The following is a 24921-nucleotide window of genomic DNA, read 5'->3' on the forward strand; positions in this document are numbered from 1 at the left end:
TGTTGTTGGTTTTGCTCCTTTCTTTGCTGCAGGGGCTCTGCCGTGCTGGGGCCGCGCGTCCACGTAGGCCCCGCCTCCGCCGCCGGCGTGGGGGGGGGGTATTTAGGCAAAGGGACTTTTGGGGGACTTGTTTTGTCTATGTTTTTAGAGTTGGCGGGTAAATTGTGTTGGTGGAAGCTAACATGACTCGAGATCGTGTAAGACTGTGTCGTAACTGTTTGGTGGTAGTTCTCATGGGTTCTATGAGCTGGCTGTCGAACGCTATTGAATTAGGTTTCCAAAAAAGGTTCTGTGTAAAATTAACGAATGATGAGATGAACAGGGTGTTTATTTCGTAGACAATTGATACTGAGGAGAGCTGTAGTTGGAATACGTATATCAATCGTGATCAGGTCTGTGGGTGCATTCAAAGAGCATATTAGATTGTATGTGTATAAGTAATTATGTGTACAAGAAGAACTTTGAATATATCTAATCTTGCTCCCCGAGATAAAACAGTCTGTGAAAGGCATACATGTTCTCAAACGTGCAAAACTCCAGCGGCCCAAGGTCAAACTCCCGCTGCAGCGCCGGCAAATGCTGCGCAAACACCTCGTTCAACGCATCCCTGTTCTCGCCATCAATGTGCCTCATCAGGTACGCCATGGTGATGTGAAATCCGTATGTCTCGTGGTTCGGCGCCCTGAAGCCCAGCGCATCGCTCACTCTATCTCGCAGCCGTCTCAAGCGCTTCTCCTCCTCTGGGTTCGCTCCCTCAATCTCAAGCCCGATGCCAATAACAGCGGGATCAAAGCCCCGGACTCGCATCTTGTACGGCGGTGCGAGACCTTCCCTTTCCAGCTTCAGGCCGACTGCCCTCAGCTTCTTGGAGAATTCGCGGGTGCACTCGTCCAGGGGAAGCTTTTCCATTCCAGGAGGCCACATGCCGGGCTCGCATTCCGTGTCGCGAACGCCGTCGACGACGGTCATGTGCCATGAAGGCTTTGGCAAGAGATGGACGAGCTTGGAGAGCACAGGATGAGAGCTTAGAGAGGCGTGGAGGGCGTTCATGCCGGGCTGGAGAGGAGAGTCGGCGGGGACATGGCAGACGGTGGTGTTTCCTGGGAAGCGCTGGACAACTCCGTCGGCTGAGAATTTCTCGGGGATGCCAATGGGATAGAGTGGCCGTTGAGGCGTGACGACAGTCGTGGTGACTGTTGATGTGGTGGTGGTAGACATTGTTGCTTAAACGATGTGATGATGTGATGCCAATTGATATGTGGCTAGCAGGGTTGAGAGCTTGAAAGAGATGTGAATGAAATGCATCAATTGAGAGCGTCGTCACGTCACATCTTTGCAGAATTCTTGATAGTAATTCATGCCTTTATAAGAAGCACGTGGGATGCAAGATGACGGTCGATGAATGTCTCCATTGAAATGCTCGTCGCTTCGAGATAAGCCCATCGCCTAGAGATAAGAGTTGGCTTGGGAATGTTCTCTTGGAGATGCGAAGCCGGCGTTTTCTTAGCGCCAGGTACGGGGTTTTGTAAGAGGCAGAATGACGGATCGCATATGCGGCTGCCACGTGCCAAAGTGATGACTTGATGATGCTGACCGATTGGAATGACCAAAGCATTGCATACGAAGATCTAACTAGCTGAGCTATGAAGGGTTGCTCAAGATCCTTGATACTAGAGAGATGGGAATTCTATAGCATTCCCTTCTCCTGTTTCTGGATCCCAACACTTTGCCAACTAAGTCCCCTCTATCCTTCAAGATGCCCTCTAATCAAGGGAATTCAATATAGCCTCTAGAGATGTCTCTTCACCAATTATCCCCTCGACGACTCTCTTCGATTTGCCGAACAACATTTCTACTGTATTTAATGGCAACACACGAGTGTTCTTCGATAACTCTATAGTCACGTTCGGCTGTAGCTTTGACGGCTTCTTTGCCTAGATCGACCGTGAGAACAAGGGCATACGCATTGAGCTACGACCCTATGCACGTCCGTAAACGAAGACGAACCAGGCATACAATGGCAGCCGCTATTAGTACTAGGAATTAAGTATCAAGACCATTGGTCCAGCCCGTTTGGAATTTCTCGCAATACATCGTTGCCATCTATACCCAAGAATAGAGTTTGAAAAGAGAGAAACATATTATTGATGCCATCAGCATACATACTTCTATCCCTTTGCCCGTCTCTTTTTCACCCCTCTTCCCCCAGTCAGTTTCCGTCCTGCAGCATGACATTATCCTTCAAACTGCCCCTGTTTCTTCTGCGTGTTTTTTTAAACCAGGTGTTCACATTATCATCCAACCAACCGTCGCAGGGCATTCACTGCGCAGTTAACCCTATCAACAGCACTGTTGTTCGTTATTTCCATGCGTTCAGCCCTGCCCAAGGATCATGTGTCTGCTGTGCTTGAGCTGACCGAGGCTGTGCGCTCTGATTGGGATCATAGTCCTGCTGTCCGAAATGAATAGTTTGTTGAGGGCCTAGCGGAGGAGGGCCCGGGGGAGGTGGTGGCGGGACGAAGCCAGGAGGTACATATCCTTGAGGGGGCTGTTGCTGCTGCAGTGGCTGCTGATGTTGCGCAGGTAACGCTCCATATGTGTTGTAAGCCTGGTGCTGTCCAAAAGATGTCTGTGTTGGCGGCGGTGATTGAGGGCCTCTCATGACATTCATACTGAAAGAGGTCTGAGTCGGAGGCGGTGATGTCGGACCAGGGTTTCTGCCGTATGTGCTCGGGTTATATACAGGTTGAGAAAATGTGCTTTGAGGAGGAGGGCTGGCGTAACCAGGAAAGTTCTGCTGGTTTGGTGGCGGCGATGTAGGCATCTGGAACTGCCCCTGATAGCTATTGCTGCCGCTACCCTGCCCATACCGAGAGGCCGAGTTTTGTTTCTGCATCAGAGGTGCAGGTGTTGGCCTCTGCGAGGGAAGCTTGGGTGGTGCCGCTGGCTGCCCAGGTTCCATCGACATGCGCTCCATGAGGCCTCGTAGCCGCTCCCGCTCCAGCTCTGCCTGTTGCGTCTTGTTCGATGCTCGCTCTTGTTCGATTTGGTTGAGTAGTTGTGCGCCCTCTGACCTCCGGTTGTTTACAAAGGTTTCCACGTTCTTCTCAAGGCTCTCGACCGTCTCCCTCATCTCCGAATACCAATTCTTTGCGCTCTGCAAGCCAGCTTCCAGATCCAAGAATTCCTGATAGGCACGCTTATACTTGCCAATTGCCGATAGCCTCTGTCGCTGAATGGATTCATACTTGCTCTGCTCGGCCCGCACGCGTTTGTCCTGCAACAAAGTGTTGAATGTAGCTGTGAGTTCCTTCATCAACGCCGACTGTTTGTGGTTGGCCTGGAGCAAACGGTTCTGATGAGGCCTGAACTTTTCCAATTCCTGCTTGAAGAGCTGCTGCTCATAGTTTGCTATTGTCTTTTTGTTAAGGATGAGGACTTGTGAAATATCGTCGGTGTGGATCTGTTTTCGTTTGTCATCAATCAAGTGTCTCCAAACAACATTGGGGGTGTTATGAGACAATCTTCTTACCTTCTCCTTAAGATCCTTGAGTACCTGGTTCCTCTCTCTCTTGATGAGATTGAGTTTCTTGAGGATATCCTCGACCCGTGCAATCTGTTCCACGACCGACGGCCCAGATTCGTCAAAGTCGGCATCGAGCAGGTTAGGCTCGTTTCCAGATGGGCTGACCGCGTTGCTACCCCTTCCCTTGGCCTGAGAAACCGCCTTTGAGAAGAGCTGGTCAACTTGCCCGTTTGCGACGGCGTCCCGCATTTCATCGAACCAGGCTTCGTTCTGGCGTAGCTTCGCGGCTAGCTGGCCGTCGCTCCTGCTAGCCTCCTCCAGAGCTTCTCGGTAATTGCGAATATCTCCCCGTAAGGTCGTCGTGAGGCGTGCGCTGGGCTGCTGGCTCCAATCATTTTCATACTTGGATCGCATCTTTTCGCACACGCTCTCCTCCATATCCAGCTGCTTGGAGCTCTTGTCCAGAGTAGACACTATAGACTCCTTCTCGCTCCGCAAAAAGTCAAAGATGCTCACTGGGTTTTCGTGATTGGCAACGTCTTCACACCACTGCCGGAAATCTTCGTCGGGAAGAATGTCCTGATCGAAGCCGCCCTTCAACACTTGCAATGCCCCAGGAAGTCGTAGATAGTCCAGACTAGCTGCCATTTCGCCGTTGGCAGTGTCCACCTTTTCCGTCTCGGCCCGCACCAGCTTCGCCTTTTCCTCATCGTATAAGCTCGCAGATTCAGTCACCGCCATGGGTACAATCTTGGAGAACAAATCGTGTCCGGTGATGCGCTGGATGTCCTGGCCTGCGTAGAGCTCAGATACGGGAATCGGCTTCGCGGCAGGTAGCTTGGCAATCTGGGGCAAGCTCGCTTCCGGAGGAACTGTCTGGTGGTAGATGTAATCATTGTCCTTGACAGCCTCTCGTAGCCGCTCCTGCACCGCGGAACACTGTCGCTTTGTGATTTCTTGTAGATGAGTACTGCAGTCAGCACCGAGATTGGCATTGGACGGAAGAGTGCTGGGGAAGCTCTTTGCTAATCGGTCAGCTTCCTTGGCTAGGGCGTCAGCGACCTGGAGTCGTGATAGCGCCACACCATGTTGGCCACCCTCATCGTCTGCCATTGCCTGATAGTACTGCGCTATGGAGTTGAGAAGATTGGCTTTGATCTGTAATTATGTGGTTTTGTTTCTAGATTAGCCATCTCGTTGCATACTCGACTCGAAGAATGATGTGGAATGCAGGGTAACATATCCCCCCGGCAAATGTGCAGCTTACCTGGACCATTGCCAGCCAGACCTTTTCGAATATGGCCTTTGTGACATTTTCCTGCACACCCTCAACGGCCTGCCCATAGAGATATCCAGCCTGCGATGCCAACTTAGCCAGCAAGCCGGCCTTTTTCTGGTCCTTGACCTGCTTTTCCAAAAAGATCTCCTGCGCCTGGGCAAGCATGAGATGAATCAATGTCTTGACAGTCTCTCGGCTCAGGTCGAATGAAGGAGCATGCAGAAAGTTTTCGTTTATATATGTAAACATGCCGGCCGACGCTTGGAACGAGTGATAGGCAACTTTGAGTGCGGAGTCGTCTTCTCGGTTCTGTATGGCAGCGTGGCCGGAAAGAACAGCCGAGATGTTGAAGATGACGGACGCCTTTTCGAATGCGAGCGAGTACTGCGTCGTAGGCTTGTGGGTGAATGCGTCGAACCTGTTGAGCAGATTTGTTATTAGCATAGCATCTCTCAGACGGATGACATATACCGAATATGTCGTAGCATGGCGACTCACCATGTAAAGGAAATCTTGATGTGCTGCTCATCCACGGGGAAGCGTAGGTCCAGCAGCTCCAGCTGTCCATAGTACCGGTAGAGCATGTCCCTCCCAGTGATGCTCTCCTTGCCCGCACCTCGCATGTCCTGCCTCAGGCGGTTGAGCGTCGCGCACTCCTCGGCATATCGTTCGGGGTCATCGCCGTAGGTGTCGCGGATGTAGGACTTCAAGGGCGTGACCCAGTCGATCTCGTTGGTGGCCTTGGGCGGCGCGGCTATCATGGGGGACTGCGTCATCTTGTGCGACTGGCGGGAGACTCAATGGCCAAGGCTGAGACGGCCAGCAGGTCGCATGCGCGTCGGCGGCGCGGAGGGCAGAGACGGCCAGCGGGATGCAGCAATGCGGTGCGATGACAAAGCTTTACGAGAGGGATATCGAGATGCTGCTGGTTGCTGGCAAGATGGGGAGAGAAGTAGCGGCACAAGTGGCGGAGAGAAACGAACGAGTGGGAGCTGTAAGCAGCGGTGCCGTTTGTATGCCCAGCTGGGTCGAAGTCGAAGGATCGAGCTCGAGGTCGAAGGCGAAGAGGCTTGCGTAGTAGCCTTGCGTGTCTCGAGCTGTGTGTTGTGTGGAGGCAACGTAAGATTAGTTCGTAGCTGCTACCTAAGCTTGGTGACACCTCTGCCTTTGTACTATCTCGTGGTCGTTGATTTTGGCTTCTGAAGCGGGGTCTCTGCTTGAGAGCTGCGACAACGACAGAGAGCAGAGAGCAGTAATCAGATCGAGATGAGTCGATGGAGATGCGTGTAATTTCTTGATGCACGGCAGACGAAATTAAAAATCAAGGTTGCGAAAGAAGAAGAAAAGACAAAAAAGCTTAAAGCAACATACCAGGGCTTTTGGCATGCTTTTGGCATGGACGACTGGTGATTTGCCGGGCTGCTCTGGTGATGCCATTGACGGCTCAGGAATAGCCGCTGGATTGGGTTTGGGCAACCAACGTGGGGCTCGGCGCCTGTTAGGTACTGTTAGGTACTGCTAGACCGCTGTAACCAGAGCCACTGCGGGGCGCTACAGCGGCTGGTGGCTGGCGGGGGCCCCTGGACCAGCATGAATCAAGCATTTCTTGCAGGTTGCTGAAGACACCACATCGACGGGCCGACATGCACGGGATGGAGAGGCTGAAACAGAAAAAGAAGCATAATACTTATATATGAATATATAGATATGGATGGATGGGCATGTTGGTAGACGCACTCTGTAACTAGATTTGACGGGTCTGAGTGAATTGCCGCTGTCAAATCCTGCTTGGGCATCAAAGAAACAAGGGTTCAGGTACAAGGATGTTACGAGTATAGCCTCAACTATGAAGATCGTAGACTCGACGATGGCAACAGCTAATCCAGCAATAGCGCTAGAGGATGCGCTATACTTTTGCTTCTTCTTCTACCTCTTCCTCTTTGCCAATTTTTTTGATCATATCCCCCAAAAGACACCAACTGACATCTGCCTAGCACATACTCAGCTTTCATCTGATTCTCCAGCTTCAACTTCACCGTCCCCTCTCAACCTTCACCGACTCAACCTCAACCTCATCACACAAACACCCTTCATCAACTCTCACCTCCTGCCAAAAACAGCCACTAACCAAAAGCCAAGCTCAATCCAAACATCCAAAAAGAGGGGGAGAAGCGAAAAGTCCCCTCTGAGTCAAACACCGTTCCTTTCCTTTCCATCACCCATATCATGGAACCCTCATGTCACCCAAGCTTATGCGTGTGATTGACCATCTCGCCCCTACCATTGGCCACCACCGCGGCGCTTCCAGTCCACAAGCGCAAGCCGCTAACTGTGTCCCAAAATCTCGTGTCCTCTTGTTTTTCACGCCCATCGAGCGAGATGAATGGCCTGTGACAAAAAAGAGCTTCTGCTACTACTTTACTTACTTTAGGAGTTTCTCGCGTAGGGCTATGTTCGCTTGTCCCCCCTGCTTGATGCGACCGAATATGCGGCCGCGCTTCGGCAAAGGAGTTTCTGGTAGATGCACGAAATTCACAAGCATTGGTCGATGATGCATCGATTGTGGCTGAAGGTACGATTTAGGCGCCGCGGTGCATAACTTTCATGGGATGGATGGATGGATGGATGGATGGACAGATAACCATTCATTCATTACAGCTCCCGTTTTACTCATTACCTGTAGCTATACCTCGAGTGCAAAAGAAAGCAAAGACAGCTCTTCACATATATGCAATCAAGTATACACACTCTCCGTCCACGAATTCACCTGGAGTCCCCGCTCCGCCATCTCTGCATCCTTCAAAAAGTCCATCGGCATCCACACCAGATGCCCCTTGATCTGCGCCAGCTTCTTCTTCGCCTCCTCGGGCGGCATGAACTGGTCGAAAATGTGCCCCGACTTGACGCCCCTAGGCGGCAAATATCGATCGTAGTCGTCGAATGTTTTGACTAGCTCATGTGGTTAGCTTGTGATATCTTTGCCTTTTTATTTCTTCATTTACTGTGAAAACAAAGTTGTGAAAAGGTGAAAAGTCAACTTACTGTGGTCGTCCGGATCGGCGTGAAAGAGGTGGCGGAAGAGCTCCGTGTTCTTGTCTGCTCGACTTGTCCACAGATCCCAGAGCTCTTCACCCAGCGGATCATCTACAAACTTCCAACTCTCATCATTATCGTAGACGTTATTCTCGGGCTCGACACTAGGGGGCTGAGCGTTGATATCATCTTTGGCATCAAAGTCCTGTGGTGGCAAAAGACCGAGATGCTCTCGCCAAAGGAATCGTCGTAAGGTCGTTGCATGGTATCCTGCTTCAAACGGCCTTCCGTCCATCGTCGTTCTGACAATATTCGTGTCTTCCATGACAATGCTCAGTTCGCTGTCGTGATTTCCCATCTGACTGCGATCGTTGAGGTTGCTTGAACCACAAATCACGACTCGATCGTCGGCAATGAGCAGCTTGGCATGCACATAAAGTTCCTCCTGGATCCAGTTCTTGATTTCGGACTCTGGGTCTGCCCATGGCTCGTCTTCTAGAGGTTCTTGGTCGGCCATGGCGTGGTGCGCCACAGAAGTCGACGTCTGGACCTCTTCCTTGGGTTTGGCCTTTTCAAAAATCTCCTTTGCCTGCAGTGCCTCGTTGCGGCCTTTTTCTTTTTCTTTTTCCTGTCCCATGTGGTTGTCTCTTTCGTTCTCTATCGGATCAGACGTCCCGTGGATTCCTTCGCCCATGATCTCTTCAGCCAGAGCTCGCTGGACTTTCTGGTATTTGATGCCCGTTTTCTGCTCCGCTTCATGAATGGCCGGAGTCTTATTTAAGCGGTCATAGGATCTCAAGTTAAAGAAGAAGATGTGTTTGGTGGGGTCGACTCCCTGAGCCTTGATCTGCTCAAAGATGGAGTGCTCTCCTCGACATATTGACTTGTACTGGTAATCCATGATGGCTCTTGTGCCAGAGGCTGCATCGTCTCGAAGATCGCCTGCAAACCCTGGAACGGCAGGGATGATAATAATGACCCTGAACTTCCGGCCTTCTTTTCCTGCTCGAACCACAGCCTCAACAATGGCCGCGCCAATGGTATTGCGGATTGGGGATTGGTGCTCGCCGGTAGCAGTGATGAAGAACTGGTTCTCAATATAGACATAGTGTTCCGCGGTGGCAATAACCTCTGCATATGCGTTTTGAATAGATCGATCTGTCAGGATCCCGCTGGACCAGTCGGCACTGGATCTGACGACTTGGGCATTAACAGTGCCTCGACCGAGCAGATTCTTGGTGCTCAGAGGGTTCAGGGGATGTCTGAGATAGTCACCCTGAGGATACTTTGGCCGCTGTACTCCGATCAAATCCTCGTCCTCACCTTCACGGCCCTCTAGTATAATCCAGTCAAATCTCTCGTCGCGCTTGTACTTGTCACGTTTGACAAAGTTCCACCGCAAAACGAAATGCTCGGCAATGTCATACACACAAGGGCCGATGACAGCCATGGAGACGTCATGCCAGGGCATCCGACCGTAATCTGCTTTGCTGAGTTCGTTGTCTTGCCAATCCTGGACCTTTTTGAAGTCCATGACTCGATTGTTATTAAAGTCCTGACCAGGCCAAACTTCTGATTTCACCTCATCTGGGTGAATATCTGACAGCGGATGATGGTGAGCGTCCCATCGCCCAAAGCAGAGATCGAGACCGCCGATGAAAGCAATCGCATAGTCGATGACGATAAACTTTTCGTGGTGAGCCCAGTACATTGTCATATCTGCCGCGTTTTCGAGCACATTGTGATCCGGATGCCGCATAATATTGATGTTGTTGTATCCTGGAGTGCCTTTCGGGCAGAGCGCTTGCAGGGCATGTTTGGTGTGTTCGGAATTGCATGTAAGCGCTGCTTCGACCTCTTTGTAAACAATGACATAGATCTTGACTCCCTGTTCTGCTTTTCTTTTCAGAATCTGGTCGAGCCTGTATTCTTGTTTCTCATGTGGAGGCCGCCTCAAGAAGAGCTCTGGCGAGAGCCACCAGTCTTCAATGTAGATGGTTTCTTTGGCCTGTTCCAAAGCGACCGATACCGCCCAGAAATAATCACGTCCATCCACATACCACTTGACAAGGTTTCCTTCGCGCTCGGGGAAGTATGACTGGAAACGGTGAGAGGCACAGATCTTGGTTCTCTTGTTATCGCAGCGAATCTCGTGCGCCTCGTCGTGTCGGTGGTCCCTGTTGAACAGGTTGCCAAACTTTCCAATCTGATGTTTCTTGTTTGTTACAGCTACTTTGGCGTCTTTTAGCTTAGAATCATGGAGCTTGCCCTTCAAGTTGTCCATGAAGCCGTGGAAACCATGTCCACTATGCTGTGCGGGCTTTGGGGCAGCCATCTCGATTGCTGAAAATGATGGAATAAATCTACTGGTTCGGCCGTAGGGGCTTTGTGCAAGAACACGAGCTGGAAATGAACGTCACGGTTTGAGGAAGTGGCCGTAGAAAAGACGATTAAAAGGTCATAAAGCAATTCAATGGTTTCACGAGGGCATGACGACATGGAGAAGTTATAATAAAGCACAATATACGGAGGTTTATATAGCTGGAATGCTAGCTATGCCAAGACGAAGCCATCAAGGAAGCGGGGGTCCAAGCTCAGCAGACTTTGACAAGATGAGACCATGACGAAGGATCGACCCGAAGAGAGCTAGCTGAACCAACCCTGCACATCATCGGGTAGCACAGCTTCCTTTGAGAGGGGGAGCAGCTGGAGGCAGATGTTGGCGGCGCCACGGGGCTGATATCGAATGAAAACAGAGATTCGTGGCTCCAGATTGGTGAAATGGGCAGCTAATGCAAAGCCAATTTCTGTCAGCTACGTCTATTTGGCTGCATTGATATGGCCTTGGCTAACTATTCAAGTTTTTTTTGGTTGTGTGACACAGAATAATATTGTTTGGCAGGTTTCGGAGGCTGATTGAGTCGGAGGGGCTGCCTTATTGCGGCAGAGGAATAGTGACGTCATGACTATCAAGGACCCTGGAGGTTACCTAAAAGAAAAGCAGCTGGACAAGGTGACGTAGCCATCAATGCGATCGATTGTTTGTTCTATCTCCTCGGGTCGGCTGTTGATTTAGTATTAAACTAATGGATATGAATAATGTTAGAGTGTGCGAATGGATCTCATTGTTTGAAAGCTGAATCTCGGAAGATCTGAGCTAGCTGCATAGGTAGAAGCAAGATGCCTCAAGCCATGCGCAAGGCACGTGCGGATGGAGGCAAGATGAGATGGAGATTTACTGAAAATCTTCCAACTTTAAACATAGTTAAAAGGAAAGGGGGAAAGAGGCGATCTCGATACCGCTGGATTCAATTCCAGGGAAAGAATGCATCGAAACAAGCGATGAACTGTGTGGTGGCATATACGAGTACCGGTTTGATCATACATAATTCGCATGCGTTCAACTGACGCGTAAGAAGATCCACTGCGAGCCCGACACTGCACTGAATTGCCTTATGTAAGCCTCCAAGCAGTGGTAGCGATCTGGTGAAACCAATGCCATGCCTCGATAAATGCGGAGTACATGCACATGCAGCAGGACGGACGTGTTCCAATTGGCGACCCATCGTGGCCAAAGTATCTGGTTCAAGCATTGACTGTAGAATACTTTAACGGCATTGCTTACCCCAAGTTACATGCATGTACCATATCTGTACATTGAGTACCAATACAATTACCAATTACCAACCTCCTCACTCCTCACCGTCTTTATAACAGGTCACTGAATTGAATTCAAGCAGCCAAACCTCGTATATCGAATGGTTGCATGTACTCGTACTTAGCACGTAGGTACCTCCTTGCCGGTACAGCCACGGAAAGGTACATCCGAACCTGCCCCATAAAACTCCCTGACCCTTGACCCCTTTCTCGCATTCTCCTGAGACACCTGGCCAAAACCCCACCTGAGCCTTCTTGCCCCCACCAGCTCCCAAGCACAATGTTGAGCATTCACCGACTTACGACCTGATACTTCAACTTCTCTCTTCCTTTCCCCAGCTTCAATTCGTCTCTGTCCTGTTTTGCCAAACCATCTAGAAGAATTCTATGAGAAAAGAAAAGCAAAAACTAATTCATCATGTCTGCTCTTGCCATCCCCGAGGGCGCCACCATCGTCCACACCTTCAAGCAGTCCTTTGTCGACGTGCCCATTGATGCCGAAAAGGGCAATGCCATTGCTACCACCCAGTTCCTCGATGCTGCCGAGTCCCTGACCACCATGTTTGGTAGGTTTCTGCTGCGTCCATACGTCCCAATGCACCGGAGAGAGCTTTGTGTCTAACCATCGTGCTCGTCTAGATGTTCTGGGCTCTGTTGCTTTCTCTCCTGTCAAGAACGACATGCTTGGCAACGTCAAGGTATGTGTTAAGCTCCCAGGGGAGTAGCTGGTCAATCGGATGCATCTTCAGTAGCTGACGTGTTTGGCTTCACTTAGAAACTCCGTGAGCGTCAGCTCGCCGCTCCCGCCGAGTCTGAGAACATTCAGGACCTCGTCCGCAACGAGCTCAAGACCAAGAAGCACACTGCCACCGAGGGCCTCCTGTGGCTTGTCCGGTACGTATCTAAACCTTGTCCCTCCATTTGAAGAGTCGTGTCGCTAACCATGGCCTCCTGAATCAGTGGTCTCGAGTTTACTTGCCTTGCCCTCAGCGCCAACGTCGCCAACCCCTCCGAGGAGCTTGCCGACTCCTTCCGAAACGCCTATGGCTCGACCCTCAAGCCTCACCACAGCTTCCTGATTAAGCCCGTCTTCAGCGCCGCCATGAGCGCCTGCCCTTACCGCAACGACTTCTATACCAAGCTCGGAGCTGACCAGGACAAGGTCTCCACTGACCTGAGGGTCTACCTGGCCGCTCTGGATAAGATTGTTGGCATTCTGAAGGGCTTTGTTGAGAGCAAGGAGGCTAAGTGGTAAATTTGACTGGCAATTCAAGCGGCCTTGTTAGCACGTTCTAGTACATATTAGTAATTTTACGAAGGAACGACATGAGGCGAGTATATCTTATTATTAGCTGGGTCAAATATACTAGCGTCTTGAAGATGAATTGAAAGCTGCGTGTCCTTTGACATAATGCGATTAAGAGGTACTGTTGAATACCTAAGAGTGTTATTATATTTGTTACTGTGAAATGGATCTAGCAAGTACCTGATAGTGGATGGATGCTCTGTCGCATAAGAGTCGTGATAGGGCAGCTTTGGCTAAGCTCTGCCTCGGTATCACACGGATGTAGGCCAAGAAACTGCTAGTCTATGTTTAATGAGTAGCTCATCTATCGTTCATACTATTCTAGTGTAAACGAGACTTGGACTCGAGGACAGATGCTTTTTGTATCTCGCAAAGCCCGGCATTGATAGTAATTCTACTTGCATAATGGGCATAACTCAAAAAAACCATGTACGGAGAAACGTGAATATATTATACCATACGACAGAGAATAGTAAAAACATTGTTAATATATTAAATCGCCAATACCTGCTCAATCCAAAAGATGTGGCATAAATCCATTTATTTAATTGATTTTACATCGCAAGCCAGTACATATTATCAACCTAGATTACATATATTATTCTACATAAATTCCGATCGCTATATAGCATGTAAAATGAATAAAATCCAAATCATCAGCAGATCATTGCAATAAATCCACAATGAAAACACCCACGTCCATCGCTCTTCAAAGCCAGTCGTCGAAATGCAACCATCTCCACCATCACCATCCTCCAGGTTAGCACCCATCTCACCAATCTCAGCCAAAGCAATCGCCCATCTAGGAATCCCTTCCGGAACAGCCATCAACACCCCTAAAACAGCATCACATGTCTACATCTCCTCCCCCACGTGAAGGCATCTCAAAGTCATACAACTCCAAACCACCAAAACCACCCCCCTCCATCTACATTTTTAAACAACACCCCCCTTTCATCCTCCGGCACATCTTCCCTTCAAGCCATCCCCCTTGTAAGCACTCTAATTAACCCGCATTCCATTCACCAAATCTCCAAACTTCTTAAACTTGACCTCGAAATCACATACATCTCTCTTCAAGCCACCTCGTGCTCATGGGCCCGTGATCCCGATAGCCTATCCGAACCTTCCGAGCCGAGCACCACAAAATAGTTTCCGACCACCCCCCTCTATATCAATACTGTGCTGCAACGAATAGCAGCACTTCATGTACTCACGACTATTTTTTTGTCGTTGGGCGCCCTTCCGGCGGATCGTGCCAAGCAAAATACCCAATCGATCCCGGCACATGGCTCACGCCCGGCATTGGACCTTTGATCCACGTGCTTTGACCCGCATCACCCAAAATCCACTTTGACTTCCGGCTCCCGTGGAATAGAAGTGGAAGTGAAAGGATTAAGGCATGTCAAGTATTGATCCAATGGCTATTCATGCTTAACGCCGCGGATGTGACCGCCGGTAGCTTGCATGAGGAAGAGATGTGATGAGGGGGGTGAGCAATGAGAGGCGTGAGAAATTGAACCTACTCCATCTCTCTTCTTACTTGTTTCTTACTTCTTCGGAGGTGTTGAGGGTTTTCGTTATAGACTTTTGAGTTGAATTAAGAATGGCTAGTGATGACATAAGATAATCGAGTATATTCAGCTTTTGTAGATAAGATGAAAGTAAAATTGAACATTGATATCTTGTCAGACATTTCCCGTTTATATCGTATAAACACGGGGTTTCTCCAGTTCGCCGCTTCTATGCATGCCCCAACGCCAGAAATAACCATTCGCTAAATACAGTAGCATTCTCCTGGGTGTAACCTTGCCCCATGCACTTCTTCTTCTCTTGTCTTGTCTACTAATTCTTGTCTACCCAGCATGCGGAATAGCTGATGTAATCAGAGAGGATGGCGAAAAATAAAGGAAAATAAAGGAAAAAACCGGAACGCTACAGGCTTCCAATCAAGGAAAAAAGAAATCAGAGGAGCGTACTCAAAAGGGCCCTATTGTTGATTTCGACCTGAGGGCCAGGAAGCTAGGCCGGGGGATCCGCAAGCGCTTCGTCTTCATGGACCGCATCGACTCCCTGTCCGTGTCGTGCTCCTGACCTAGCCAATTGGCGATGGCCTGAGTCGCCTCTCCATATTCGACCTCGACGCTCTCCTTTTGCACCATTGGCGGGGGGCAGTCCCATGCATGCTTTTCCTTTGCGACGACACGGACGGTTACCGTCTTCTTCAGGGACTTTAATCTTTCTGCGAAGCGGAGACCCTCGGCGAGAAGCATGTCATATTCGCATAAGCACAAGTGGATGGGCGGCAAATTCTTCATGAGATCATCCGGCATCAGGCCCGGGGAGAGCCTCAGGTCGGCGCGATCATGACGAGGAATGGCAGGATAGACGTATGAGGCATCGATGAGGTCTGTCAGGCCCTTGGACAAGGTGAGATCGGGACGGGCGCAACTAAGCCTCTTGTCTGCCCTGTTGATTGTCCAGTCCAGGCCGGGATAGAAGAGCACGAGACCGGTGATGCGAGGGACGGCGAATGGCAGCGTGTAGTTCCAGCGCGCCGGCTCTTTCAGAATGAGCCAGCTGGAGAGGGCCGTGGTGGCCCCTGCGGAGAAGCCCGAGAGGATCATACGATTGGGGTCAATGCCAAATTGCGCGGCACGTTTCGCAATCGCCAAGATGGCATCGACGCAGTCCTCAATGGGCGTCGGGAACGGGTAATTGGGGGCCAGGCGATAGTTGACAGTGAAGACGACGGCATCCAGCGAGGTCATGACGGCGCACGCCCAGCGCGCATTGTCGGTGCCCTGGCCGAGAATCCATCCACCTCCATGGAGGGCCACGACACAGGCACGAGGCCCGATGGCCAGGCGCGGCGGCGTCCAAACCTCGACGCGGATTTTCTTGGGGCCCTTGGCTTCGGCGAGCGTCGAGTCAACCCAGAACTCGGTGGACGGCGTAGGAGCCGCAGGCTCAGTGCGGTTGGCGATGCTGAAGCCGAGGCTGGACGCATAACGGATGGCCTGAGCACGCGCATTCAGGGTCCAGCGGGAACTTGCCTCCAAAGGGTTGACATAGTCATCCGGCTCCGGGACTGTCGGTTTCCTGATGTGTTCCGGGACGATCTCCATGTGGGAGGCGCGCTCAGGGTCATCCGCCTCGATTCTATTTCAAGAGAATGGACAATTTGGGTTGCTATACAGCCAGACTTGCGGAAAGGCTGGGCGAACGCGGATTGGCTGTGCTGGGGATGAGATGAGACTGGCGGGGTGAATGGAGGAGAGAGGGGCGTGGAGCGAAGCCAGTGAGATGGAAAGATGGAAAGGAGGAGGGAAAAAAAGTTTTGATCAGATGAGGGGTGGCGCACGAGACGAGGCACGGAAAAGGTACGGCTTAGATGGAAGAGGCAAGATGAGATGAGGTACTAGGCGAATACTTGAGTGAGATGGCGATGATGAACCGACTGTGCTGTGTTTTGCCACGTTGCCGTTGTTCTTCTACAGTCTGGATAACGCGTCATCGGTACCCCGAGGTCGTTGATATACCTTGGGGAATGCGGAGTCCAGGTACCGTATCGTTTTTGCCCTGTTTCTACGAGTCCAAGTGGCTCCCCCTTTAGGGCTTATTACTAAGTTATTATCTAACGGCCTAATACAGTATGCCAAGGTGTGTAGGATGGCCATCGCGAGATGCAAAAACAGAGCCTAACTTACAGTACGGACTACGGAGTAGAGACGAAATAAGAAAAAGGGAAATGGCTTGCATGGAACCCCCAACAATGGCTGCAGTGCCCATGCCAATGGAACAACGGACTAATAGCTGGTGGGATGGATTGATCTATTTCGTGGAGACGCTGCAACGAGAGACGGAAGCGGGTTCGGCAGCGTCGGGACTGGCGCTAGCAGAGTTCAATGGGATCGGCGAAAAGCTTCTTTGGGGACACTATTTGGATGGTTTGGATGGGCTGAAGAAGAGATGGACGTTGGTGGTTGTGATCTGGCGCTGGGCCATGGATGTGCGAGGCGATTGGGTTCACTGTTGGCAGATTTTGTTGGGCCACAGTTCATTGTAAGTTGTTTCAGTTGTCTTCCAAGTACGAGATACGAACTTCTAGAAAGCTGGGCAACAGACGCCATCAGCATTCGATACTACGTGCAGTCGTAGTGCAGCAAACAACCCTGCCCCAGTAACAACGGAGAGGCTACTCCGTAATTCTTGCATGGGTCCGGCAGCGGGCTCCGTAGAAGAAGCTGGAAAGAGAAAGAGAGCACAGACCTGCCATGACGTCGGACGGGTTTGGGGGGAGCTGCAGACAAAGATCCTGGACCTGGACGCTGCTCATATGATGGAGTGCTTGGCGACCTGATCGCACGATGCCGGGCCCGTGCATCGATGCAGATTCCCATGTGTCTTTTGTTGTGGTCCCGTCTTGGCCTTGAGAGCCTTATGAGATTACAGAGTTTGACGTCATCATACGAAATATGTAGCATTTTTACTAAACATTGAATATAGCAGAGTGCGTTGCTTGAATGATTGTCGTATGCTGTAACACCAGACATTGAATGCGTGAATATTGACACCAATGTATTCATCCCACGCGATACCAGATACAAGGTGCCCGACCTCGGCGGCTGTACAGCACGGCAATCCTGCAGTCCCAGCAGCATCTGCCCAGTACAGTAGTACCTCGCTGTGCTAGCAACGCCCTGATAAGGCATAGCCAAGCCTTTGAGAGGATTCTCCTGTTGCGCTGCAAGTGAGTAGCGCAGAGATCAAGAACGCCCGGTAGATGTTCTGAGCCCTCTGACTGGCTTGTGGTTGGCTAGCTCGCAAATCTCTCATGTCAGCATTCCAAGTTGGTGTGCGGGTGCTTCATACTGTAGGCCTACTGTATGCGTGTATGTACGAGTATTAGGCGGCAACCGAAGAAAATTCTGCAAAATGTCACTCTACCAACTAATCGCCAGCACTAGCAATGCAATTCGCAGCCGCGGCGTCTTCCCAGGTACGCGTACCAACTGCAAAGGTACCCGCGAGAGCGGTCCATTGCTGCTATCACCGAATTCCTTCGTAATAGATTACTTGATGTCCGTGTAGGTAGGACTGAAGAGGCAGAAGAGGACTCAATTACATCATTGGCCATGCAGGACTGTAGAATTTCACCTGCATATGCGCTGATACCTCCCTGTAACCCATTATTCATCATGTGCAAGCGGTTTCAGCTGGGGCACCCCAGGCCGGTTTCTACTCTGCCCTCTCGCGCCCTATCTAGAGTCCGTCGCCCGCGCGCTGAATGCGGCTGCCCGATTGTCGCCTAAGACAGCGTTGAATCCGTCGTGTGACGCCGGGATAGAAAGTGCCTAGCAGCAGTGCCGGCCGAAAGCGCGAGCTAAGGGAGGAGAATTTCACAGGCCAGCCCAGCGCCGACCAGGGCCTAAAAAAGAAGAGATCCATGGATCCATGGATCCTGGGAACCTTACTGTGGATGGACGCCAGAATCCTGCATGCATGCGCTTAGATAATGGCTAACTAATGGCTTCCAACAGCGAATTAACACGGTCCCCCCTCTCAGCTGCCACCCAATGACACTGATAATTCCGCGTCCAACGTGCTAGGCGGATAGGCTGTCGGGTTCGGGCGGAGTCTAAAGTCGCAGGGTGGAGATCTGGGTTCCATTACTGTATCTCTGAGTGAGTGCTTCACGAGCGTTGCCGAGGAGTGGGCAAGTCGAGGCCTCGTAGCTCGGTTCGGCACCCGGCCATTTGCGTCTGGTCGTTGCTGAGTCTGTGATTTGGTATTGCTTAGCTGTTTCGAGGGATTCGAGTTTTTTCCTGTCTTGTCACCCTGGTCAGAGACACTTGCACCCCCTAGAGCCTTTCTGAAGTTGCTGTCTGTATTATATAAGGCTTGAGCAGCCTCAGTAAGAGCCATTGTCGCCTCCCCTCCTCTCTTTCCATCTCTCCAACCTGCCGTTGACTCGCGCATGAAATACCCCGGAGCATTAGGAAACAGATCCATTTTCCAAGCATAAAAGCAAATTTCAACTTGCTTCTCTTTCCACTCTTCTTGGTGCTAGCCACCCCTCCCTCGAGATATCAACTACCGGTTAATATTCCCAGAACAACCAAAAATAGCTCCCGTGGGCGAATCAAATCAGATCTTCCAGCAACCAACCACTTGACAGCTGTCGCGTCAACGACGGTCGTGATTCAGTCCAACGTCATTCCCGTGAAGCGATCACAGCGAAGGCGAAAAAACGACGCAAAAGCTGTCAGGGCAGGGGCTTCGATAACATCATCACTCCAGAAGGGGAACCGTAGCGCCGCACCAATTAGAGAGCCCCAGTCAGCTGCAAGCATCTGCTGGTTTGATTTTTGACTGATTGCGACCCCGCCAAGCAACCCCGCGAGCTCCGGACGGCGAACAAGCACAAGCGGAACTGGAACTGCTGCCCACCCACAGTCACACTTCAGTTGCCCGTTGCCACACTTGCAGTTCCTTCGTTCCTTGCGCAAACCTGCAAATCACCAGTGCAGCCAATCAATTCAGCGATTCTGCGGGTTTTCGGCGGCGATAACCCCAGGGGCTACGTCTTATTAGTACTTCCGTCACCAACGGAACTCAAGTCCCTCAGTCCAAGAGACGCTCGAAACCAGCCCGTCATCTTCATACATATTTATACATCACCATGCCGGGCACCGACAGCGGGAGAAACTCCCCCATTCTATCGGCCTTTGGCCTCCCCTTGCGCTCCAACAGCACAAGAAGCAGCAGACGGGCAAGCCCTGACCGTTCCGTGCCTCGCGATCACCTCCCCAAGGCGTATGGCGGCACAAGCTCTAACCGCAACAGCTACCATCAGTACATGATGAATGCCACGCCCACTTCTGCCACTCCTGTGGCTTCGTCACTGTCCATCCCCAGCTCGCCCGTTGCTCCGGCCGTCCACAGCGAGGCTACGCGCCAGATCCTGGCGTCGATGAACGAGGGAGGCGGTCGTAGGTCGGCCCAGGGCTCTCCGCGATCCAGCATGGACAACTCGACCACGTCGTTTGACAGCGTGCGCAGCAGCGGCTCAGACTGGCCAACGCACCCCTATGAGCTCAACACCATCGCCGAGCTGGACTCGCTGCCCATCGGCACCGAGGTCAACTTCCGTGGCCGCATTCACACCCAGCGTCAGCTTTCCAAGGCCCTCGATTTCCTCCTTCTCCGCGACCAGACCTTTTCCATCCAGGGTGTCCTTTCTAGAGAAAACATGGAAATGGTCCAATGGGTGCAGAAACTTCCTGCTGAATCGCTGCTTCAAATCAACGGTGTGCTCAAGGCACCCCCCGAGCCTGTCCGATCCGCCACCGTCTCCCACGCTGAGGTTGATATTCATGGCCTGTGGCTTGTTAACCCGGCCCAGAGCGCCCCCTTCAGCGTCTACAGACCCCCCGAGGCCATGCGCAACCGCATGTCGTCGCGTATTCTTGATCTGCGACACCCGGCTAACCAGGCCCTGTTCCGCATCCGATCCATGGTCTCTCGCCAGTTCCGTGACACTCTCGAGGGTTACGGCTTTGTAGAGATCAACACCCCCAAGCTCCAGCCCGCTGCCACTGAGAGCGGTGCCTCCGTCTTCAAGGTCAACTACTTTGGTCGCAAGGCCTTCTTGGCCCAGAGCCCTCAGCTCGCCAAGCAAATGTCCGTCTCTGCCGACTTTGGTCGTGTCTATGAGATTGGTCCTGTTTTCCGTGCCGAAAACTCAAACACTCATCGCCATCTTACCGAGTACACCGGTCTGGACATTGAAATGGCTATTGAGCATGACTACCACGAGGTCATCCAGGTGCTTGATGAGTTCCTCAAGAACGTCTTCAAGGCCGTCTACGCCATGCCCGAGGTCGAGGTCCTCAAGCAGCGATGGCCTAGCACCGAGTTCAAGTATCTGGACGAGACGCTCATTCTCGACTTCCGAGACGGTCTCCAGATGCTCCGAGACGACGGCCGTGAGGCTCCCGAGGAGGATCTTTCTACTTCTGACGAGATCCGACTGGGCGAGCTTGTTAGGGAGAAGTACAACACCGATTACTACGTGCTGGACCGCTTCCCCACAAACGCCCGACCCTTCTATACCCACAAAGACCCCGAAGACCCCAAGTGGACCCGATCCTTTGACATCTTCATCCGCGGCCAGGAGATTTGCTCCGGTGGTCAGCGTATCCACGATGCCGGAGAGCTGCGTGCCAACATGTCTGCCGCCGGCATTGCCGAAGAGGGTATGGAAGAATACTTGGCCGGCTTCGACCTCGGCGCGCCGCCCCACGCTGGAGCCGGTCTTGGTCTCGAGCGTATCGTGACCTGGATGCTCGAGCTCGGAGATGTGCGAAACGCCTCGCTCTTCTACCGCGACCCCAAGTCCCTCCCCGACCGCAAGCCCGGCCTGCCCCATCCCGAGGCCGATACCACCAAGCAGTATGCCGCACTCCATACTCCCCCGGTCGAGAAGCTCATTGCCAACTATGGCGATGCTTCAAACACCTCTTGGCTCGACGAGCGATTCGAGATTTGGAGACACAAGTCTGGCGCTGCCATTGGATTTGTCAAGCAGGAAAAGTTTGCCATGATTACTGGCGATCCTCTCTGCGATAAGTCGCAGTACAAGGACGTCATCTCGTCGTTTGTCAAGTACGTCGTGACTGAGCTCCGCCTTGTCCCCATGTGGATGCTTGTCTCGTACGACGTGCAAAGGATTCTGGCACACGACATGGGCTGGCGAACCTTGTCTTGTACCGAGGAGCAGCGTGTCGATACCGCGAGACACCAGAGCCCGGCTGGCGGACCCAAGGCCCGCAGAGTCGAGCGTGAAGGCGTCAAGATTCACGAAGTCAAGCCCGACGAGGACTTTATCTCGCGCGCCGACCCGGCCATTGAGGCCTGGAAGGCCAACCGCAAGGGCAAGCAGGTGCACTTGACTGAGGTGCGCCCCTGGGTCGACCCGGAGCACCGTCGCTACTTTGCCGCCGAGAAGGACGGCAAGGTGCACGCCATGGTTGTCTTGGCCAAACTGTCTCCTCGCCACGGCTGGCAGGTCAAGTGGGCTCTGGACTTCCCCGGAGCCGTCAACGGCGCCATCGAGGTCCTCATTGAGCACGCGCTGTCGTGTGTCACCGGACAGGTGACGTTTGGTGTCGGTGTGTCGGAGAAGCTGACTCCTGGCGAGCACCTTCACGGCATCCGGGCCAAGTTCCTTGCCACGACCTACCGTTCCATTGTCGAGAGTCTTGGCCTGCGCAGAAAGGCTGGTTTCCGATCCAAGTTTGGTGCCCTTGGTGAAGAGGTTTACATTTGCTACCCCAAGCACGGCGTCGGCTTGAGAGATTTGCAGCAAGTCATCAAGTTTTTCCAGGATTAAGGGATGCTCGTATGAAAGAAATGATACCAAATGATACCACCAAAAGCTTAAATTATAAACTCAACTCGGAAAAAAACAACAAAGAAGCATACCTAAAAACAAAGTTACCATGTCTATTGAAATGAGACTTGTGGAGTTTGAATGAAGGCTGGCTGCTTTGCATGGTATAGGAGAGAGATGGAGGGACTACTGTTGAGGATTGTGCATGATATTCATTGTTTTGCTTTCTTTTTTTCTTCAAGATACCGACGTTTTGCTCTTTTTATTTCTTCTTCACTGATGGGATGGGCATGAGGCTATTTGTATAGATGGGATGGTGGACTGTTTCATTGTTGGATGGTATACCGGGTTAGGAGGAGGAACGACTTAAACATTGGTTATGAGTAGTTTTTATTTTTCATTACATTTGATGAATAGGATATGATGCACAGTTATTGAGCCCAACATCTTCAAGTTGACGCCATTTTGAGTCTTATCATCGTACACGTTATATTAGAGCTGAGTTAGGACGTTGCTTGATACGCCCAGGTGTCTAAATGGTGATAAAGCCATATGGGCTTGACATATCTAGTGTCTCTATTCTATATATGCCCCTCCAGCGTAGATTTCTTTACTCGTGCCATGAAATGTACAGCATGATGCCCGCGCCCACAGCAACAGCTGTGAATTGGGTCAGGGTCTTGCGTAGTTCCAGCATCTTGTTGGGGCCAGTCTCTAGGAGTTCCGGGATGACGGCGACGGTGCCGACGTATAAAAAGGTTCCGGCAGTAAAGGGCAGCAACATGTCGCCCCATGTCTAACAAAACACACACACGTTAATATCATAACCAACCTCAAAGAAGATCTATAATTCTCATGAAGAGAGAAAATGATAAAAAAGGGAGGGAAACTTACAAGGCTCGTCCCCCACAGCCCCGCGTTCCTCGCCATGCTCTCACCATCTCCACCGGTGCCGGACCCAAACTCCTGGACGGCGATGCCGATGAGGGTGCCCATGAAGGCGCCAATGGCGGTGACGAACTGGGAGGCCATGGCGGCGCGCTTGGAGAAGCCGGACTGGACGAGGAGCGCGAAATCGCCGACCTCGTGGGGGATCTCGTGGAAGAAGACGGCGACGGTGGTGGTTGCGCCGATGGTGGGGGAGGCGTAGAAGCTGGCGGACATGGCGAGGCCGTCGGTGATGTTGTGGGTGAAGTCGGCGCTGGAGAGGGGGTTAGCATTTAACTGATGTTCTGACTGATAGAGAGCATTGAGATGGCTCACATTAGGTTGAGATAGCCTCCTAGCTTTACGCTGGGGTTAATCTCCTTGAGCTGCTTTGACTCGTCAACTGGGGTCTGTTTGTCACTCTTCTTCGTCTTTCGTGATTTAGCCTCGTTCTTGAGCGTGTTTGCTCCAGTAGAGATGCCGACATCCGTATTCACAGCATGTTGTCCCTCATCATGCGAATGTCCGTGCGAATGATCATGTCCAGCGCCACCAGTCGCAATCCGCAAGCCCTTGTCCATGGCCACAAACGTCATGAAGCCGACCAAGATGCCCAATCCGAGAATGAGGTTGCGGTTCGGCTCGACTAGCACAAACCTCGCCCTGTCCGGCTCGTCCTCGCCGACAAAGATCTCGGGCAGCAGGTGGAAGAGCGTGTCTCCCAGCAGGCCTCCTACGGCAAAGGCCACCATGACGGACAGCGAGGAGGGGTCGATATTGGTCGGGACGAGGGCGAGTAGGAAGTTGGGCGGGCCGGAGATGTACAGCGTGGCGAGGAGGGCGTTGACGGCGGGCGAGCCGGGGAACAGCACGGAGAAGAGCTTTGTCGTGAAGGAGGACGGCGCAGTCTCGAAATGCGCCCGTTTGGCGGCGTTGAGTTCCTGGATGACTGGACATGTCTAGACGCGCAAAGAAGAGAAGGTTTCCATTAGCATTGCCATATGGGTGTTGTGTGTTTTCCTCCACATAAACAGCTGAGGGTGCAGCTATCTAGATATCCTGCAAACATACCTGAAGCTGGCTATCAAGCTCCTCCAAGCTTAGACTCTCGATGGCTGCCGGGGCTCCCTTGATCTGCGATGCCGCCGCGCAGGCTGCCAGCAAGAAGACGCATGACGCAGCCAAAGTCCTGAAGGTGCTGCTACGAGCCATTGCGTCGAACAGCCTGAAATTCCTTCTTCAATCGCACAAAAAGAAGAAGAAAAAGAAAAAAGATGATGATTTGCTGTCGAGTGATGAATCGCCTAATCGAGACACGCCAGAAAGACACGAATATTAATGGCGCCGTGGAACCCACTTTTCTGGGGGGGCCCTCTTTGACATTATTGGGTGAAGGTGCCTGAAAGGGCATAAGTTTCAACTGTATCGCAACGATATGGACCTGTAATTTGAACTCCGAGAACTGAAGCTTGGATTCATGTGCCGTGATCAATAATATGATATGGAAGCGACGCTTTAGATATGCTATAGCATAAAAGAGGAGAGAAAAAGAAGAGGTCTTGTATATGATAAGGATGATTAATATCACGGGATAAACGGCGCATCACCAAGCACAACCACAGGCAACGACGATTATCCTGCTCAATCATTAGACGGGTATTCCCAAAGCTCGATTGGATTGACTTACATTGCATTTTCTGTTGATATTCGCATAGATGCCGCACATGGACGGCAATGCCTGAGAGAACGAGTGCATTAGGGCGGGTTAAACGCCTATGCCCGCCGCATTGCTTGTA

The 24921-nt window shown here is 51.7% G+C and overlaps 7 protein-coding genes across 7 annotated transcripts; 2 read left to right on the top strand and 5 right to left on the bottom strand.

The window, feature by feature from the left end:
- Positions 1-401: 401 nt before the first annotated feature.
- V8C40DRAFT_256040 (RNA ligase/cyclic nucleotide phosphodiesterase) lies at positions 402-1479 on the bottom strand. The gene has a single exon (XM_083218190.1). It carries the CDS (start codon positions 1216-1218, stop codon positions 472-474), a length of 747 nt encoding a protein of 248 aa, XP_083068708.1. The 5' UTR covers positions 1219-1479; the 3' UTR covers positions 402-471.
- Positions 1480-2359: 880 nt separating this feature from the next.
- V8C40DRAFT_277552 (BRO1-like domain-containing protein) lies at positions 2360-5581 on the bottom strand (the record flags this gene model as incomplete). Its single annotated transcript, XM_083220973.1, has 4 exons — positions 2360-3463; positions 3533-4684; positions 4794-5223; positions 5304-5581. The coding sequence occupies 4 exons, from the start codon at positions 5579-5581 to the stop codon at positions 2360-2362; spliced, it is 2964 nt and encodes a 987-aa protein (XP_083068709.1).
- Positions 5582-7398: 1817 nt separating this feature from the next.
- V8C40DRAFT_256047 (uncharacterized protein) lies at positions 7399-10328 on the bottom strand. Its single transcript, XM_083218191.1, has 2 exons — positions 7848-10328; positions 7399-7754 (listed from the first exon to the last, which is right to left on the bottom strand). Exons 1-2 carry the CDS (start codon positions 10171-10173, stop codon positions 7540-7542), a joined length of 2541 nt encoding a protein of 846 aa, XP_083068710.1. The 5' UTR covers positions 10174-10328; the 3' UTR covers positions 7399-7539.
- Positions 10329-11676: 1348 nt separating this feature from the next.
- V8C40DRAFT_256049 (glycolipid transfer protein domain-containing protein) lies at positions 11677-12921 on the top strand. Its single transcript, XM_083218192.1, has 4 exons — positions 11677-12061; positions 12135-12193; positions 12271-12389; positions 12456-12921. Exons 1-4 carry the CDS (start codon positions 11914-11916, stop codon positions 12748-12750), a joined length of 621 nt encoding a protein of 206 aa, XP_083068711.1. The 5' UTR covers positions 11677-11913; the 3' UTR covers positions 12751-12921.
- A 1161-nt stretch (positions 12922-14082) lies between these two features.
- On the bottom strand, positions 14083-16419 carry V8C40DRAFT_256053 (Alpha/Beta hydrolase protein). The gene has a single exon (XM_083218193.1). It carries the CDS (start codon positions 15927-15929, stop codon positions 14781-14783), a length of 1149 nt encoding a protein of 382 aa, XP_083068712.1. The 5' UTR covers positions 15930-16419; the 3' UTR covers positions 14083-14780.
- Positions 16420-18739: 2320 nt separating this feature from the next.
- V8C40DRAFT_256060 (uncharacterized protein) lies at positions 18740-22740 on the top strand. Its single transcript, XM_083218194.1, has one exon. The coding sequence runs from the start codon at positions 19487-19489 to the stop codon at positions 22196-22198; it is 2712 nt and encodes a 903-aa protein (XP_083068713.1). The 5' UTR covers positions 18740-19486; the 3' UTR covers positions 22199-22740.
- V8C40DRAFT_256062 (Zn(2+) transporter YKE4) lies at positions 22671-24418 on the bottom strand. The gene is made up of 4 exons (XM_083218195.1): positions 24197-24418; positions 23462-24084; positions 23093-23399; positions 22671-22994 (listed from the first exon to the last, which is right to left on the bottom strand). The coding sequence occupies exons 1-4, from the start codon at positions 24335-24337 to the stop codon at positions 22809-22811; spliced, it is 1257 nt and encodes a 418-aa protein (XP_083068714.1). The 5' UTR covers positions 24338-24418; the 3' UTR covers positions 22671-22808.
- Positions 24419-24921: the final 503 nt, after the last annotated feature.

This window comes from Trichoderma camerunense, assembly GCF_050948025.1.
Source record: "Trichoderma camerunense strain CBS 138272 chromosome Unknown V8C40scaffold_21, whole genome shotgun sequence".
NCBI lineage: Eukaryota > Fungi > Ascomycota > Sordariomycetes > Hypocreales > Hypocreaceae > Trichoderma > Trichoderma camerunense.

Excerpts from the sequence above, each read along its gene's own strand:
- V8C40DRAFT_256040 (XM_083218190.1), bottom strand. The coding sequence starts at position 1,218 with ATGTCTACCACCACCACATCAACAGTCACCACGACTGTCGTCACGCCT.
- V8C40DRAFT_256062 (XM_083218195.1), bottom strand. The coding sequence starts at position 24,337 with ATGGCTCGTAGCAGCACCTTCAGGACTTTGGCTGCGTCATGCGTCTTC. Across the intron at positions 24,085-24,196 it reads AGCTTGATAGCCAGCTTCAG|ACATGTCCAGTCATCCAGGA; the intron begins GTATGTTTGCAG and ends TTGCGCGTCTAG. Across the intron at positions 22,995-23,092 it reads GGCTGTGGGGGACGAGCCTT|ACATGGGGCGACATGTTGCT; the intron begins GTAAGTTTCCCT and ends GTGTTTTGTTAG.
- V8C40DRAFT_256053 (XM_083218193.1), bottom strand. The coding sequence starts at position 15,929 with ATGGAGATCGTCCCGGAACACATCAGGAAACCGACAGTCCCGGAGCCG.
- V8C40DRAFT_256060 (XM_083218194.1), top strand. The coding sequence starts at position 19,487 with ATGCCGGGCACCGACAGCGGGAGAAACTCCCCCATTCTATCGGCCTTT.
- V8C40DRAFT_256049 (XM_083218192.1), top strand. The coding sequence starts at position 11,914 with ATGTCTGCTCTTGCCATCCCCGAGGGCGCCACCATCGTCCACACCTTC. Across the intron at positions 12,062-12,134 it reads GTCCCTGACCACCATGTTTG|ATGTTCTGGGCTCTGTTGCT; the intron begins GTAGGTTTCTGC and ends GTGCTCGTCTAG. Across the intron at positions 12,194-12,270 it reads ACATGCTTGGCAACGTCAAG|AAACTCCGTGAGCGTCAGCT; the intron begins GTATGTGTTAAG and ends GGCTTCACTTAG.
- V8C40DRAFT_256047 (XM_083218191.1), bottom strand. The coding sequence starts at position 10,173 with ATGGCTGCCCCAAAGCCCGCACAGCATAGTGGACATGGTTTCCACGGC. Across the intron at positions 7,755-7,847 it reads CGCCGATCCGGACGACCACA|TCAAAACATTCGACGACTAC; the intron begins GTAAGTTGACTT and ends CACATGAGCTAG.